Below are 19,347 nucleotides of genomic sequence, written 5' to 3'. Positions count from 1 at the left end.
TGGTTATTCCATACTCTTTTCTAACATAGGACATTTCATATCATTACAGATTGGTATCTATTTTACAGCCAAATTTAGGACAAAGGAAGAATGAAGAACACTGAGCGAAGTTATTAATACCTGAAGTGTTATACCTTACAGCTTCATACTTAGTACAACATGCAGTACACGATCTCCAGTGTATCTTAGAAATAATGCAATGAACTGTTACAGATTGTGAAGGTAGCCATACATGGCATGTAGAACCATGTACTGCATAATAGTGAAGATTTCACAATGGATTGATGTATGTATATCATCTATTATGTAAGCAATAGACAAACCTCTAGTTCAAATATTTGCAAATGAAGCAGAAATGTTCGTTCTGCTAAGTTATGTAGTATAATACATGATGCACATTGCTTGGTCCCTAAAAGAAGACGGAAGGTACAGGTAAACATTGTCTGTATACCAATTAGAATCATTGGTTTTTCGGTATTAAATCGAAAAGTTTTAGTCCTTCATATGCAACTACTGAAGGAGATGAAGGTTTTAGTCTGTTGAGAACAGCAAGTGGTTTTACGAAATACGATATTGTACTCACAAGTCAGTAGGCGTAGTTTTTCACCGGTACCAACTGAATACTAATTTAGGTGAGACATTTCGAAGAAACATTCTTAACACACACTGGTACCATTTGTATATTGTATTGTATTGATATGTGTAACATACTACTTAACACACAAGCCCATTTCTCGTATAATTCAGATACAACATTCATAAACACAACCAGGGTAATATTGCTATGAATATGTGTTTTGTGAATGAATACATTTCAATTAAAGCTTGCGTATACATTTAAAGACTATGTTCTCCGCAATGAAACACAAAGCTCCCACAATTAGTCCCATTGCTAACAGATAAAAAACCGATTGAAATTGTTTCAATCGTATTGCAACCACATTGTTAATACACGGATTTTCACAGTCATCATCACTTTTGATCCTAGTTGCAATGTCTAAATTCCACTTATTAATAAGTCCTGCATATTTCATTCTTCTGATGAGAATATTGAAGCTTGAAAGAAATGGTGATCCCTTAGGGACGGCAATACCTAAGAGTTGTGAGCCCAATTCCTCTTCCATTATATGAGCTGGAGCGTCGCAGCTTAAACATTTATGAAATTGATTTCTGTAGTACTTTAAAACATCTTGGAGACCAATGACTCCCTTATCCCGATTTCTAACTACATCTTCAACACCTTCTTCAACACTGGAAATTATCTTAAATTTCTTTGACAATAGACGTGCGTTTGGACACGCATTGTGTGTTAAAACTTGTTTCAAACTTTTGACTCCTGTAACTGATAAATCCGAGTAGGCAAGATCGTAAATAATATTCATGTCCGAATAACGTTTGGGAACTGTAAATATGCTAACAATACCCGCTTCGAATAGGCAAGTTATAATCAAACTAAAGTAGGTAAAGAAGAAAAACACAATTCTCAAAGTAGTAGTGGTTGGCTGTGAAGTCGATATTCGAAGCAATAATGAAATTACTTCTAATAGTAACCGGCAATACGTTTGCCTTTTTCCATTATTGAAAGACAATTTTTGGAACACTGTTAGAGAGAGTGACATTACAAGAACTGATCCCAGAATGCAATACCAAACAAAAGGTTCATAAAGCTGCAGCAAGGCAACTGCTGGCGGGATTTCAGTAGCCTTAGGTACAAGAACGGATATTTTTACGACATTTAAGATGTCGGTGAAGTCTGTAACCTTGTACCTACTGAGGAAATATATTACTGGGCTTTGAGCAAAATCAACTTCCATCCTCATTAAGTTTCCAATAGCACCTCCCCAAGACCCATTCTTTAATTCAGATCCTAGGTTAAATTTCCTGTGATACACAACACCTTTACTAGTAAAATTTAAATACCATTTTAACGTATCAAACACGTTTCTGTAATAGCCATGATATATGAGCATTCCTGTTGAAGGATTTTTATAATATGCGTACAATGGAAGAGCCTTAGCTTCGACATTAACAGTTGTCAATTCAATGCCATTAAAATTTCTAGATTTAGAACGTGCATATGTCATTTCTAGTACTCTGATGGCGACATGTATCTTGTCGAAACCTATATTTCTTACGTAAGTCTTATGTTGAAATGGATTATACATATGTAGAATTATATTACTTATTTTCCATTTATCACTTATATTAAAAATTACAACGATAATATTAATTAAACGTGCTTCCCAGCATTTGTTAAAAGTCTGATTGAAGTTTTCGTTAAAAGTTTCTGTGTGGAAGACAATAATGAGAATGTTAGAAGCTTTGTTCCAATTGTATTTACCCTGTGTTTCAACGATTTGTTCAAACGACTTCTTTGTTGATACAACAATAATAAAGAAATTACTTTCCCTGAAGTAATTTTCTCTTTCTTGATGTAATTCCTTATGCATGTTTCCAATTTTATAAATTGACAATGGGTGCTCTAATGTTTTTGTAATAAGAGATACCAAGTGCATTTCATCGGTTTCATGAAGCAACACGATAAATATTGAGTTGTATAGGAATTCATTACTGAACGTACGCACAAAATATGTCAACTGTGCCACCATTTTTTCATATTGTTCAAAATGAGCTATTATGTTTTCATGTGTATGTTCTTGAAAGTTGAACACTGGCAGAATATTTAACAGCAGTATCGATGAATATTGCATCATTGTGTACACTTGTTGCGAAATACTTATTTCTTTTCAATCATATTCATTCTTCACTTAACAGAACATCTGAAAAACGAGAGAAAAACATAATTAAATTTCTGAATAATTCGTTATTGATTACAACATTTATGAATTCGTTACTCCTTTCCAGTCACGCGTGTTGTTCACCTAGTAACATATAATGGAATACAAACAAAATGTTGTGAAATTTCAAAATATAGCAACACTAAATAAAGTATTCTTAAAACCTCAAATTTTCCCAATCGTACATATTATTTGCCTAGCAAGTAACTAGCTAAATCTGTGCCTTATCGTACCCGGAGGTTTAATGCCTAGTTTACAAAAGCTTTCTAATGACTTCTATTCTTACCTAACTGGATCCAATTTCTACTTTGATTTCCTATTTCTGCGAGATCCATCTTAATATTATCCTCCAATCTGCACCTAAGTCTTCCTAATGTTTTTTTTTCGATTGGACTTCCAGTTAAATCTTTGAAAAAAATAAGGATTACACACCAGCATCTAGAAATTAATATTTTTCTTGATATTTGCATTGTATGTTGTTAGATAAAATATTTTAATGTTTTTTTCCTACCAACACTAATGCTTATGTTTTTAGCTACTGCATCTTTGAATGCAGTTGTTGTGGAATACTTGTTTCTTTCCAATCGCTTCCAAGACACTTATTTTAGCTATTTTTATCAAATATGTTAATTATATTATAGTTACAATTAAAGGTCCAAATTATGGAGAGGAGAATGCGATGCACGCTTTTAAATCTTTGGTATTTAATATAGAGGAAAGTCACCAATGTTTTTGGACTATATCTCTAATTATTATGTTTTTTATTTGTATTATATTGGAATAATATCTTTAGTATATTGCCAAACATTAGACATTAGTCAGTTCGACATTTAGCTCATAAGATTTTGCTAAGGAATTATTTAATGAAAATTGACGAAAATGGCGTTTAGGAAAAAAGTCTCCAAAGTCAGGCTGCCTATAATAAGTGACATGAAAGTGAGAAATAAGGTATCAAAATAGCACAGAACTTTGTTTTACAAGAAAAATCACACGATATACTAAGTCAAATGAAAAACAAAAACAAAAAGCCAAATCAAACCTCATTAATCGTCCCTTTCACGACAGAAATCACAAATGTATATGTCACGATCATTTTCCGTGCACGTATCTTGTGTCCACATATCACACATTGCACATTGTGTCCAAATGCATTCCTTCAATCCATAGAGAACTTGTTTCCACAAAACAAGCAATATGCATAATTGTCGTTTGGCACTCCTGCTTGTGCAATATCCTAGTCGCTGTCTCCGCCAGAAATGAACGAATCGTGACCACACTCTCAATTGTCGTCTTCCCGATCACGAATTGTGCAAGTAAGATATCTAGTTCGCTTGCTACATACTCGTGCTTGTAGTGCGTTGTCTTGAGAAGTATTGTTTTCTTGGGTGAAAGTTTCTTTACCTGTCCCTTTAGCTTGGTACAGATTGCAGTAGATTATATTTCTATGGAGAGGATGTTATGCAAAGGTTGATTTTGCCTTCTGAAACAATATGTACGATCTATTTAGTAACAGGTTGCAATCCTTCGTTGACAATAAGGGAGGTCTTGTACAAAGAAATGATTGATCCCCCTTCGGATATCACAAGGGGTCGGCCTTAGTCAACCTTATTGTTTGCATTTAACCAGCTTCAACTGTATGTGATACCGAACAAACAGCACAGTTACAAAGAACACTACTTTCTCAAGATTAAACTGTACACAGTCTGTTCACTAACCTACTAAAACTTTCTCAAATGACAGGTTTTTGCATGGACGTCAAAACTTCAATCCACATCAACACAAAGAATGCCTCAACTTTGCTGGTGTTAATTACTGTTTTGTGCTCCTTCATAACGTAACGATTACGACTTTGTCTTCGTTCCTATCCATTCCAATAGGCAGAGCCACTTGTCTTGCGAAATAAACGGGGGCTCCGACTTAGGGGACGGGTCCAATTATGGTGACTCTCCTCTATGTTTTAACCTTACAAAAGTACACAAGAAATACCTTTTAATATTACGAAGAGGAAAAAGCAAACTGAAACCTTAATTTGGAAATTTTAAGCAACTAAAAGGAATAAAATATTTAGGATGCAATAGACCAAAGGTACATATAGAGATGGTAAAATAATATAGATATCTATTGCTTGCAACATGTAAGGCATATTAGATATTAACATGAGAATATGTGTAATGCACCTGCCTGAAGTTAGTAGTTTGTTAGGTATCTTTTATAGTGTATCATGAGGAGTAGAACGCAACCAACAAACAACAGTGATGCAAAATGTGTATCCTATTTAAGTTTCAAAGAGATCAAATTGTAATAACGTTTTTAGATTGCGCAAATGCATCTGAGGTTGCCATCCCCATTGTAGAGATACAATAATATAGAGACCTTACAAATGTTAATTTTTGAATTTTGCTTACTCATTTTAGAGAATGAGATACATCCACAAATGTACAAATGGATCCCTTTCCTCTACAGCTCCACATTTTATTTTTAATTTCAAAAATTTAAGTGTGATCTTATTTACACCTGCCCAGAATTGTCTATTTGCCTCCTCAAAATAGAGGAGTGGATCGAAGTGTCCCTCCCAAAATGTATTTTGGCAAGTTTAGAACTCTTGCCCGACAAGACACCGGCATTTCTTTTCGGTCGAAGTGTTCATAGTAGTAACACATTATTTTCGGTGGGGAGAGGATATTTATTTGCAGAATACATATATGTAATAATAAAAATAATAATTAAGTCAACCGCACACACATTATTTGAATTGTATAGTAACAATAATAGCCACACTACTGGAAATTTAAACATGAAATTTGGTATGTTTGTCGTTTAAATAAACAGTACACGACCGTCATACGTTTTTGCATTTGCATTAGTCAAATGCAATTACGTTCCGGGAACGTTGAAAGAAATATTTTTGGGGGGTGGCGGTAAAAGAAGATAAATTATCCCCGGACAGTATAATATAAATGAACAGTATGTATCCTTTATATCCCCATTCTAATGAACAGCATATGAATGTCTCGTTCACTAAAATGCTAGAAATTTTCTATCAAAGAGCCGGTAGGAGAGTGCAAGATTGCAACCTAGGACAGAGAGCTGTTTTTTCTTTCAACAATTAAATTTAAACCTACGAAACTTGTAAACTGGATACATCAATGGAAATATCAACAACATATGAGGCGTTGGATGGCAAAGTGACTTAAGTCACGTTTAAGATATTTTGATATCTTGAGACTTTTATTAGAATCGATATTGAAAAATCGGGCAAAAAAGTACAAAGTTCTCTTGTGAATCCTTTACGTTGTTAGGGTACGTTGACAATTCGGAAAGTGCAGAGTGTTATAATATATACACAGAGTTCTTGTATTTTCACTGAAATAGCACATAATGAGGGTTTGAAATTAAAAGTGGTGCTGCTGATATCTAGATATTGAGATACATATTAAAATAAATACAAGAATTCCTACAAGTATTATACATTTTTATCCCTATATAACTAGACGTTAATCTATGAAGAATTACCTGTACTTACTCTAATAAACTTAATTAATTTTACTCAATATCTCTCTGATTAACTTGATAGCAAGAATAATGTAGATGCCATCTATACAGATTTCGCTAAAGCCTTTGATAAATTAGATCATGACATATTGCTTAAAAAGTTATCAGCTTTTGATTTATCAGATAACCTTTTAATATTAATTTCATCGTACTTAAAAGGCCGTAAACAATTTGTGATATTTAATCAAGTCAGTTCCCAATTGTACAAAGTTAATTCTGGCATACCTCAAGGATCGAACCTTGGACCTCTGCTCTTTTTGTTGTTTATTAATGACTTGCCGGCAGTAATAAAACATTCTAATTGTTTAATGTTTGCGGACGATATGAAATTGTATAAGGAAATAAAGACCCACAATGATGCTTTGCAATTGCAGGAGGATTTGGATGAGTGTTATAGGTGGAGCATTTTAAATAAACTACATTTTAATGTGAAGAAGTGCTTAGTTATAACTTTTTCTAGAAAACATAATCCACTCCATTTTGAGTATACGCTGAACAAAGAACCTATTCAAAGAGTTAAAGAAGTAAATGACCTGGGTGTAAGGTTAGACAATAAATTGTGCTTTAATACACACGTTTTAAAAATAATAAATGACGGATATAAATCTTTGGGATTTTTAATCAGAAGTACGAAAGAATTTACAAATATGCAAGCGCTTAAGATTTTATTCAATAGTCTCATTCGTAGTAAGTTGGAGTATGCATCTATAATTTGGACACCATTTTATAAGTCTATCCATAAGAAAATTGAAAGAGTACAAAATAAATTTTTGAGATACTTGTACTATAAAACATATAAAAGATCATCGTACAAAGATAATATATCTTATTCGCGTTGCTAAAAAAGTTTGACTTTATATCTTTGTGTGATAGAAGGCATTTTATGGAACTTATTTTCCTCCATAAGTCTGTAAATGGAATAATCGATAATCCAGTTTCTCAAATTGTTTTATTTTAATATCAACAACAAATCTTTACGAATGAGACCTCCGTTTTGCTGTAAAAGATCATATTCAGAAGCTCATTCAAATTCTCCTGTAATTAGATTATGTAAAAGATATAATAATATTATAAAAATGAATACAGATGTAGATTTTGCGATGCCTTTTCTCATGTATATCAACATAGTAAAAAAAAATTATCAAATCTGATCGAGTTTAATGAAACAAATAGAATATTGACTCTGTAATCCTTGAATAGATGATGTTATTGTTTTATAATGAAATGTCCTAGTGGTTCCAAGGGTAATAAACAATATGATGTTTTCTTTTTAGGTTTTACATTTATATGAATTTTTGCGTACAATATCCTAGACTCGCTAGTTAATCATTATGATTTCATTTAGTTTTAGTATAGATTAACACATTCTCTGTTCTTCTTAGAAATACTCTATGTATATGTATGTATACATGTGTACTTATGTGTATACATGTATATATATATGTGTGTGTGTATGTTTGTATGAATCTATATATGTGTATGTGTGTGTGTGTGTATGTATGTATGGGCATGTGAATGTATGTATTTATATTATTATTTTGGATTATGGAATCCCATGTCAATGGAGATAACTTGTAAAGAAGGTATGGAATTCTCTCCTTTTCTTTTCTCTTATTGTAACTTTTATTTACTTATTTTGTTTGAATCTATGTATTTTTGTTCTATTTACGAAATTTTCATATTTTACTTTTTGTAAGCCTATTGTAATTGGGGTTTATGCCCTGTAATAGGTGCAGAATAAATAAATAAATAAATAAATAAATAAATAAATCAGTATCTAAAATGACAAGTAATCCTAACTTACGCCACTTTGCAAATCTAACCGCTTGTCTAACAGAACAGTTTGTAGACGACAACAATGCCCAACAGTAAATAAACGTAAAACGAAGTCATAAAACCACAGTGGCAAAATCAATGTAAACAGAAACATGAATAAGGAAGGCGTACTGGAACATTATGTATCATCATTACTGTCAAAGTACACGTCGTCATCATCATCTAAATGGTGACCGTTGTCCTTCAAAGACAAGAAGTGAAGATCTATAGGTGGTCTAAATGGCAACAAGTCAATTACATCCTTCTTCTTTATCTTGCTGATGACTCGAGGCCCTTTTTTATACTGGTTCTTGTCGAATGTTGTCTGACTTGCGCCACTTTGCCGTGAAGGGTAATCGTGAATTCGAATTTACGACGTTATTTGTGCTATCATCTCTTGAAGTATTTTGGAACTCTAAGATACGCGTCTTTGCCAACGACTTAATCTCGTTTTAAAAAAAAAGTGAGTCACGCCACTAAGCCATCCAACGCCCCTTATTCTGATATTTTATTCTATATGATGATATTTTATACAGCAACTACACGTCTTCCAATTACGTCGTTTATGTTAGTCTTCAACTAAACTAAAGATCGAACTTTCTCATAGATATGTGGTTAGCGTGTTCGCCATTTGCGCGGAAGACTTGCATTCGCTTTGTGATGGCAGCTCATGTGATTCGTTCACCTCTGGTGCTTTGGGTTCCGGGTTCGATCCCAGCTCTCGCCAAGTGAACTTTGTGGTGGACAAACACTGCGTGCGTGGGTTTCCTCGGAGCTCCCCCGTTTCCTCCCACTTTCTTCGTTTCACCATTTCATTCATCACTCATCATCACCGTCTCCTTTAGCCTAACTGGCATAATTGTGGGACGTAAAACTCAAAGATTTCATTTTATTTCATTTTCGAATTATGCATCAAATTGTATACGTTTGCGTTTCATATATGCCTTGGTGCTGAAGAAAATAAGCTCCAAATCAGCCAAATACATAGAACAGAACCCTCAGCCGTACCTACCTTTGAAAAATCCCATTATTTTGTTCTTCGGGTAGCGTTTTTGAACGTTCAATGAAACATAACCCCTTAGTATTTAGTTTTTATTCTGAAATATAACTTTAAGGATTTACAATGTCTAAACGTAAAATTCTTGGTGTGAATTATTCATTCAACAATAATATTTTGTAGCTGGCAGAGTTATGGATAAACAACCCAATATGAAATATTTTATATATTTTAAATATACGACAAACTTCTATAATGCAGCTTCTTTGTGGTTATATGATCAGCGCACGATTCCATACCGTGTGAAAGACAGATTAAACTCTAGATTGGAGGTTCTGTGATTTAGATCCCATCTTATGTTGTATATTCCCGTCTTAAATAGTTTCAGTGATGAAAGATGCGTTAAACTTCAATCTACTTATTCTAAAACGTTAGGCACGACTGTACGAAATTTATATATCCTAACAGTCTTTTCTGTTCACAGGATATTTGATTCTAATTCACTTGAGCTAATTGAATGTGGCGAACTAAGTACGTAGCAAAATCAATAACACAGGTAATTTATGGCTGCTAAATTCAGTTTACCTTACATTAATACATATACTGGGTGTTTCAAAACAACACAGATAACATTTGGGAGGTAATTCCCGACACCAAGATAAAATTAAAAGTATAGACCAACTTTCGTACACAAATGTTACTTTCGGAGTTATAGACTGCCGAAAACTTGAAAAAATTAAATTTAAAGGTTTAAGCTCCAAAACTATGGAACCTACCGTAGCCGGGTCAAGGAAATAGTATGAGCTCTATTCAAATATTCAAGTTTCACAATCCTGCGGTACTTCCGCAAGAATTTTTAAAGAAGTAGTTTGGCTACGTTCATATATTTTGAAATACTCGCTAACTACCTCTATAAAAATTCTAGCAGAATCACCGCATGATTCTGGAACATGGATACCAGGGCACGTACTAGTTTTTAAGTGAAGACTTGCTCCGACTAGGTAGGTATCATAGTATTGGAGCTATGAACGTTTAGTGTTCATTTTTTCGTGTTTTCGTCAGCCTATTAACTCCGAAAGGTAGCATTTATGCACCCGGTCGGTCTATAGTTTCTTCTTATTTTGGTTTCAGGAATCACCTTTCAAACGTTGTCTGTTTTGTTTTCAAACACCCTGTATATGGAAAACACTGAAATTTTGTTAGGGGCTGAGCCCTCTGACACGTCTAGCTATAAGTCTCTAAGCGAAAGCAGACAACGAAATGAGGTTTGTTAAACCACTGTAGTTTTAAGACTTGCGTACATATCACTGTTTTAAAGTGACTCTGAGTTTCTACTAACGGACATCTCTAACCGTAAGTCGAAACAGTGTAAACCATAATGTTTGTTGATAGTCGGAATTTTGAAATTTATCATGTAATTCAGCATCGAAACTACATGAGACCTAGACCTACAGCCTAATGTTATACTCTAATCCTTCCATCTGAAAACTTTACATCGAGTATAAACTACGTAAGCACCAACCGGAGATTCTATTAATGCCTTAAAATGTTGTACCCCTCTTTTCAATTGACTACAGATGAAGCAAGTAAGTAAGTGTCTCTCTAAGTATTGTTATTAATAAGCCTAGAACGTGTGGTAAAATGTTCACTTCTACTTAGTGTGACATCTGGATAGATTCTACAGCCCACGAAATAGGATTTGAAATACCTAAATGCCGTGTGCAATTGTTTGCTCAAGTATTTCTCTATCCATCAACTTTCTTCGTTCCATCCTTTAGTTCATTAACACCACCACCCTTTCTGTTAAGCTTGAAGCATAATTACAGAGCGACAAGCTAAAATAAGCGTAAATAAATTCGGAATGCATGCATGGAATCTATATCAACGTACTGTATAAAGATTTACAAATTTCGAAATCTAAGTAAAAATAAATAAATAAAGATATTTGCCATTATATAAATGTTACACTACATCAGTTCTTCAATTATATAAATTCTAAATCCATAATTCTAATTACTGTAACTCCATATCAACTTTTCACTAGAAATCTAATATCCATGAAATCAATAAAGAATAACTATATGGAAATATCACAAACAAATGTACTTCAAAATTAAATAACATATTGGCCGATTAATTAGCAGCACTTCAGAAGCTAACAATATCACAATAGTTTTAAATGTTTTCAATTCCTGAAGAGATAAAATTCCACTACATTTAGTATAAGTGTACAGGGTAGAAGGGAACAATAATTACCTCTGAGTTATACTTCTGAAACCATGGAATTATGTAAATGAATAGCATAGCATACTAAATTTGTCTTCACTATTTTGTCCAGCGTAGGTGAAAATTTTCCAGACTCGATTGCGTAGCGAAATGCAAACTCCAGAACCCCTGACAACTATTCCTTAGTGTGTCTTCAATCTTCAATTCTTCAATTATCTTTATTCGTCGAGTTTCTTTGTTTTAAAGCCTTGTGTGTTAATAGTCTCTCTTCGTATAAATAGTTGTTAATAGTGGATGATGAAATACAGAATGTTTGGAGTCAGCAATGAGTAATTGAGTTGGCGATATCTTATTGGTTAATCTTCCTCCAATGAAATGTTTATTCTGAGGCTGCTTAACTCCTATCGTTTGCATACTATGGGCCTATGTTTGAACTATTTCGTTTGTATTGACTGTGACAGTTGACGAAACTGAGTGTGTAACTTCTACGTGCTATCTGATCAAAAATTATATTGGTTAATACACATTGTCTTATCGAGCTTAATCTATATTACATATTATTTAAGCGGATTGTTTACTATTGTTTCTGATATGGATTTCGTGGTGAAGAGGAGATAACACTTCAATACTCTAAAAAGTAATACAGCAAGAGCGTATATGTATGTCGGAAATGGGTCATGTTTTTCGACCTAGCATACTGCACATTATTTATTTGTGTTTTGTTTTCTTCCCATTTCTTGTTCCTTGTATTATTTTTCTATTTGTCTTACACTATTTTGAGTACATACATTACAAAATAGTGCGGCACAAAAAAAGTAGATACTTATTTCAAACTTTAATGTCGTTTTCACACGACGCCACTGAGTTGTGCCACGAGATGCGCCACTAGTATGAACCAAGCAATTGACAGCATACAGCGACACCTATTTTGTTTTTTTCTGCTTCTTTCCTTTCAACACCCACGTATTTTTTTCTGTAGTGGAACGGGATTGCCAGGATACAAGAAATATATAGCACGTAGGCATTAGTAGGCTGTATTAGACGTAAATCCATGGCTTTAATTGAAACTATAGTAGGGGCACACGATGGCTCGGAGGTAGCGCGATTACCTCTGATGCGCAGAATCCCTGGTTCGATCTTCTACCAAGTAAGTTTGTGGTGGACAACATCATATCAGTAGATTTTCTTGAGTATTATGTTTCCTTCCATATTCTCATTATACCATTTCGTCCATTATCGTTCAATTGCTTTTAGTTATCATCTTCCTTAGCCGAACGGGCATACTTGCGAGACCTTAAACTGAAAGATTTCATTTTTTTTTCAAACAACAGTACCTATCACTGGAAATCAAACCCGGCCTTGTGGATAGGCAGCGAAGTTCTAACCATTTAGCCACGAGAAATCCCACTAATAATAATAATAATAATAATAATAATAATAATAATAATAATAATAATAATAATAATAATAATAATAAGTCTGAAAACGCTTAATTCGGCAAATAGGGATTGCTGATGATTAATATATGTTTTTAATATACAAAGAGCAAAACATAATACATGACTACTTAGCTTCCATGGGTACGTTGCAGGTTACAGAAAGATCAGAAGAAACCGTTCAACACGGAAATAATGCAGCATATCAACATAAAATATTTTATAGGTGTTTTAAGACAGTTGAGAACATCAGTACGTAGTGTAAAATGAAGGAAATTTTGAGCGATAAACAATTGTCCACTTTCGTCTCTGATCATAATCTAACTAAGCTTTTTTTTTCTACAAAAGATACATTGGCGGCCTTGTGCAATGGCGCCAACTGCTACTGCTCCGTACGCAAGTTTCGATTTAAGACAATGCATATTCGGACACTTAAGAGTTGCTCAGGACGGTTGGGCTAGAACTGACGTTGGCGGCAATTGTTTAAAGAAAACTGTAATTTAAAGGAAACTGCTATTTAAAGCAACGCTTCAAGAGCAGTTGGTCCACAGAGTGGTGCCACTCAGTGTCCTCGTATGAATAGGACATTACGTTGCACGGGGACTATTATTATTGACCCGTAACAACACACGCCAGACGTTTTGACATAGCAACAAATGTGATCGTCTGTGAGACTCCCTCTGGAATTTACAGTCGTTATTAACCAACGTTTGAACTGAACAATAAAATTTTGCATTTTTTTATCTCTGTCAATGTTTACTTAACAAAATAAATGCAAATAGCCGTTACAAAATTTGTTACATGATAACTATCACAAATACAAAATACATTGACGAAAACTTTTGACTATTTCGATAGTACTGTATTACTATTAAAGAAAACACTTTTATTATAGTCCGCAGAAACATGATCCACATGAAAAAACTCAAAGGATCCCTTTTCAAGAAAACTACTCAAACTTATTAAAAGGCAAACATTTTAAGAAAAATTACAGGATGTCTATAAAGTCATGCTTTTAAGTCGAAAGTTAAACTCTGTTATGAATTTCAATATTTGAGTTATTTTAAACTGTACCAAAGACCAATAACTTTTCCATATCCATTGTGATCAAGATTAATTAATGTTCTTAAAACAAAAACACCAAATTGTTTTCCTTGCTTTGACTTCTTACTTTGTACAATGGCGGTAAATCTTAACAGAACACTCATGGTCCGATCATAGTATTTACAGCATGGTGCTATTCTAAATTAAAGTTTTCATTAACTGTCAAATCTTCATCACTTTCTTCTTCTTCCTCCAACCACTGAGTAGCAACATTCCGAAAAGATGGACCGTTTAAGCTGACAGCAAGCGAAGGACCAGGGACAACATCTATTACGTTACAACACACGCCCGTCTCTCAGAGATGGCAAGCCAGAATGAACAATTAATTGCATGACTCCTATAAGAGTACAAACACACTACAGTGAGGTTGCAACGGCAGCAGCACATGGACCGATTAGGTGGTAGCGCCAACTAATTTTACAACAGGAGGAAAGAAAAAGGCTAGTGAGTGGTACCTTGAGTAGTCTCAGAGACGAGCTTGTGTTGTTACGGGTTATTTTTTTTCTGATAGAATTAAGTGGATAAATTTCTGGACAGAAGCCAAACACGTAATTAGGCTATATGACGAATGACTGAAAACATTTTGGCGTTACATTTAGGAACAAACACCTAAAAACTACGTAGACCAAGTTATTAAAAACTTAGATCACTGTGAAACCCAAATTGATTCAAAATTTGCACCACCATACAGAATCACCCTATAAAATCGTGATGCAAGAAAAATGCACCACTACCGCCGCAGTGTTTAAAATAATCAACTTTCCTGGCAGAATTCATTATTTTTACCTTTGGCAAAGTTCGTTTCAAGAATTCATTAACAGCCAATTTTGATCATTTTTGTATTTCCATATACAGTATTTGTTTCGTATTCAGTTAGTGATATTTATATTTATCTATAGCAGTATAAATTCGTCAAAATAAAGTTTTCTTTTTTGCGGCAAAGCCAATTTTCTTGGTTACATCTTAACTCTTTCAAGCACAGGTTTTTACCTAGATCGGATAAAAATCGTGAGCCTTCTTTGTTAGCTAGAGAAGATATAGGTCATAAATGTATACCGCCGTGCAACGTCCACAAAAAATATACCAAAAAGGTGGTATAATATTAGTACCTTTTAAACAGGCATTTCATCCAAAGACAGGAAAGCTGAGATGTCAATTTGTAAAAAAAAAAAAAAAAAAAAAAAAAAAAAAAAATCATGTAGACAACCTTTTTTGCTCTTATAGTAAAGATACACAGAAAAACAATTAATTTGAGTATCATAAAGAATTGTGGAGATTATCGTCAGTATACATATGAAACTACGTGAACTGACATAAAATAAAAAGCTATTTCCGGTTCACGTGACAAGTTGTAATTTCCCATGATTGTAGTTTTTTGGGACTAACAAAGAGGAAAATTACCAAAAGTGAATGTATATATATATATATATATATATATATATATATATATATATATATATATATTAATTTTTAGGGGATCTAAAGGTGGAATAAAGAAATTGTTATATTATGTGGGCCTTTTTTTGGAGTTATAATCTCATATTTTAAGTACTTGGATTTGTAGGCACCTCCAACAAGATTAGAATGATGAAAAGTGCTATTATTGTAGCCTTCCAGGACTAAACCCACAGTTAAATTGCCAAAAGTGAATATTTTTGAGTTTTTAAGGAGTCTAAATGGTGTATGAAGAAATTCCCATCTTATTTAAATGGGCTTTTTCTTGGGATAGATATACAGGATGACTGGTAATTCAATACATTCCTTGAAAGGGGATATTCTACAAGTGCTTTGGAACATTTTTTACCTATTTGGACCGGGAATCGCAAATCAATAGTTTCTGAGTAATTTGCATGTATGTGATTTCTTTAAAATTTGCCGGCTAATGAAAGCTGCGAGAGGAAGTTTTATCCTGATCCACTTCCGCATAACGTAGAGCGGTGAAAGTTTACCAGTGTAAGTCATGTAGTAATGTACAATTAACAACTTTGGACCGTTATTGTGTTATAAGGTTGAACGTGGATTAAGATGCAGTGGTCCAAAATCCATTACTGCACTTCAGAAAGCAGCGTGGCAACAGTGTAGAAGTACTTAACCCTAAGAAATGACTGCATGTTTGGGAAGAATTGGAACGAATATGGCGTACCGTCAAAAGAAAACGCGAACTATGACGGATTTCATACCTAGGATCGTGCATCTGTCTGCCAATATTCGAGCAGTAAACGGGTGCGTTGTTTTCCAGGAGTCGGACACCTTTTGTCAGTATGCCACTTTCTGGAATTACACAGAATCTCTCAACGCAAGCAGCAGTGAGGCATAGTATATCCTGGTAATAGTGCTACAATTTCCCTGAAAAGCAAGTAGCAATACCCCATGTTGATCCCAAGTAAAATGATTATCACTTTGGTCGCTGAAAGTTAAACACGGACTTGTTTTGGAAGTGGTATATCGCCACGCTGCCAATCGTTTGACTTTGTTTTCCTTGTTTTCTTCACTCCCACTAGGCGAAGGCAGGGATAGTACCATCTAGAAAGCCAGGGCCAATTCCTTCCCAAATCATAAACCTACCTAAAAGACCAATGTGACCCCGGAGTTGCAGGTGTGAACCCTTCCTTGAGTAACTCCCTTGCAAAAAATACATAAATAAATAAAGAGCAATCGAACACATCGCTTTAATAACTCAAAACAAAATTTCTAGGGGCAAGTACTTCTGCGATGATACCACACTACATTCTGAGGCGCAGTAATGGATTTTGAACTACTACACCTTAAATTACGTTCGAAGTTATAACACCTCAACGGTACAGAGTTACGAGTTGTACATTACCACATGACCTACATAGATACGCACCAATACACATAAAACCTCATCGCTCTATGATATGTGGTAGTGGATCAGGGTGAAATTTTCTTGCTCGATTCTCATTAGCCGCCAATTTTCAAAGAAATCGCACATGTGCAAATTACTCAAAAAATATTGATTTGCAACCCCCCGTTCATACAGGTCAAAATGTTCTAAATTACTTGTAGAATATCCCCTTTCAAGAATGCATCTAATTAGAAGTCACTTTGCATATAATCCTAAGTATATATATATATGTCGGGTGTTTCAAAAGAACACCGTCACCTAACACAAAGATAAGACAAAAACTAAATACCAATCTGGGTATATAAATGCTTCCTTTCGGAGTTAAAGCTGACAAAAATATAAAAAATGAACTTTAAAGGTCCATAGTTCCAAAACTATGGGACCTAACGTAGTCGGGTCAAGTTTTCACTTAGGAACTAACATGTGAGCTATTTAAAAGTACATGTTTAAAATCCTGCGGTACTCACACAACAATTTTTATAGAGAGAATTTGATTACGAGCATTTAATTTGAAGTACTAACAACAACCTCTATAAAAATTGTTGCGAAAATATCGCAAGATTCTGAAACATGGATATTTGTATAGAGCAGATACTAGTTCCTAAGTAAACTCTTGACCCGACTAAAGTCAGCACCATAGTTTTGGAGCTATGGGCCTTTTGAGTTCACTTTTTCATGTTTCCGGCAGCCTATAACTCCAAAAGAAAGCATTTCGCACCCAGGTTTGTCTATAATTTTAGTTTTATCCCGGTGTTAGGAATCACCTCTCAAACGCTGTCGGTTTTGTTTTGAAAATCTTGTATATATATATATATATATATATATATATATATATATATATATATATATATATATATATATATATGTATGTATGTATACACAGGGTGATACTTTATCGGATTTACAACTTCAATCAATTATAATTCTTTATTGGAACCACATACAGACTTGGTTTATATGTCATTATACTGCATGGCGCTTAAAGATTTTGTGACAAATTCATTTGGCTCAATCTGTGCACCTGTGATCATCCTGGACACATCCCAACGAAAGTCGATTTCCTGCCAAACAGTAGCCAGCATTTCGGGGGTAATGTTCATGATGGCTATGTGATACAATTTTTTAGTTCATTTACATTATTAGGCAGAGGACGGGTGTACACCTTATCTTTAAAAAAAACACAGAAAGAAGTCAAGTGGCGCATAATCTGGAGACCGTGGCGGCCAGACAATTGGTCCACCACAACCTACCCATTTATCTGGGAGACGGTGATCAATAAATTTCGTTATTTCTTTAAGGTAGTGCGGCGAGGCGCCAACTTGTAGCCACTGTAAGCGGCCATCGTGCTCATCTTAATCTAACTGTGGAACAAGGTAGTTCTGGAGCATATCAAGATAGACGTTGCCAGTGACGGTGATGTCAGCAAAGAAGAATAGTCCATATACTTGAGCTCTGGAAACAGCGCAAAATCCATTGACTATGGGGCTGTCACGAACCAGCTCCACGTGCGCATGTGGATTTTCCGTGCCCCAAATACGACAATTGTGTGTGTTCAGTCGGCCGGAAAGATTAAAATTGATTCATCAATGAATACCACATTGTTCAAGAATGACTCATCACCACTAATGCGATCCAACATGGTAACACAAAATTCATGTCTAGTATGTTTATCCGCTTCACGCAGTACTTGAACCGAGGAGAGTTCGTATGGTTTCTTCCACGCAATACACGCCAAACAGTGGTCTGAGGGATACCAGTTTCTTGTGATGCACGTCGAGTAGATTTTCGAGGACTCTGGACAAAACTCTTCCTAACTGCTTCTACCATATCGTCAATCAGGAGTGAGCGCCCTGGAACCTTTGTGTGTCGCACAGAACAACCTGTTTCAACCAATGTCTGGTGCCATTTGTACACTGTTAGTCTGCTGGGTGGTTCCTTGCCGTATTTTGTGCGAAACGTATGCAGTACACTCGTTGCTGAAACCAAAACATGCACTTAGCTTTTTTCGCCCCAGAGAAATTCTTTATTTTCAACGACTGACCGGTGGCGCCACGTGTAGTCAACTCCGCAACTATTCACTACGTGAGTCAAACTTGAAGTGTTTTGCAGTATTCTGTCATAAAAACCAAGTTTGTAGGTAGTTCTAATGAAGAATTATAAGTGATTGAAGTTGCAAACCCTATAAAGAATCACCCTGTATATTTCCTCATTTAACGCAACGAAATAAAATAATCTAATATAAATAAAATAAAGAGTTTGTTAGTGTGTGTGTCTGTGTGTCTGTCTGTGTGTGCACGGTATGGGGACCAGACAAGTGGATCGAGAGTTACCAAATTTGGATCACGGGTACCTTGGTCCAGGGCCCAGACCGAGAATAAGTCCTTTTTTCAAATTTCGGGCCAAGGGGGCCTCTGCCGGAACAGGCCTTAGGACCAGACAAATGGACCAGAAGTTACCAAATTTTGGTCACGGGTACCTTGATCCACGGTCTAAACTATATAACTGTGCAAGCTTATTATATACAAAAAAAACTTTATAGATCTACTGGTGAAC

General features: G+C 34.8%; 1 protein-coding gene across 1 annotated transcript; it reads right to left on the bottom strand.

The window, feature by feature from the left end:
- Positions 1 to 818: 818 nt before the first annotated feature.
- LOC145689106 (glutamate receptor 1-like) lies at positions 819 to 2,450 on the bottom strand. The gene has a single exon (XM_081763233.1). It carries the CDS (start codon positions 2,448 to 2,450, stop codon positions 819 to 821), a length of 1,632 nt encoding a protein of 543 aa, XP_081619359.1.
- Positions 2,451 to 19,347: the final 16,897 nt, after the last annotated feature.

The sequence above is a fragment of the Thermobia domestica genome, chromosome 7 (assembly GCF_964235325.1).
Source record: "Thermobia domestica chromosome 7, izTheDome1.hap1.1, whole genome shotgun sequence".
NCBI lineage: Eukaryota > Metazoa > Arthropoda > Insecta > Zygentoma > Lepismatidae > Thermobia > Thermobia domestica.
This window is presented reverse-complemented; position numbering and strand designations above follow the sequence as displayed.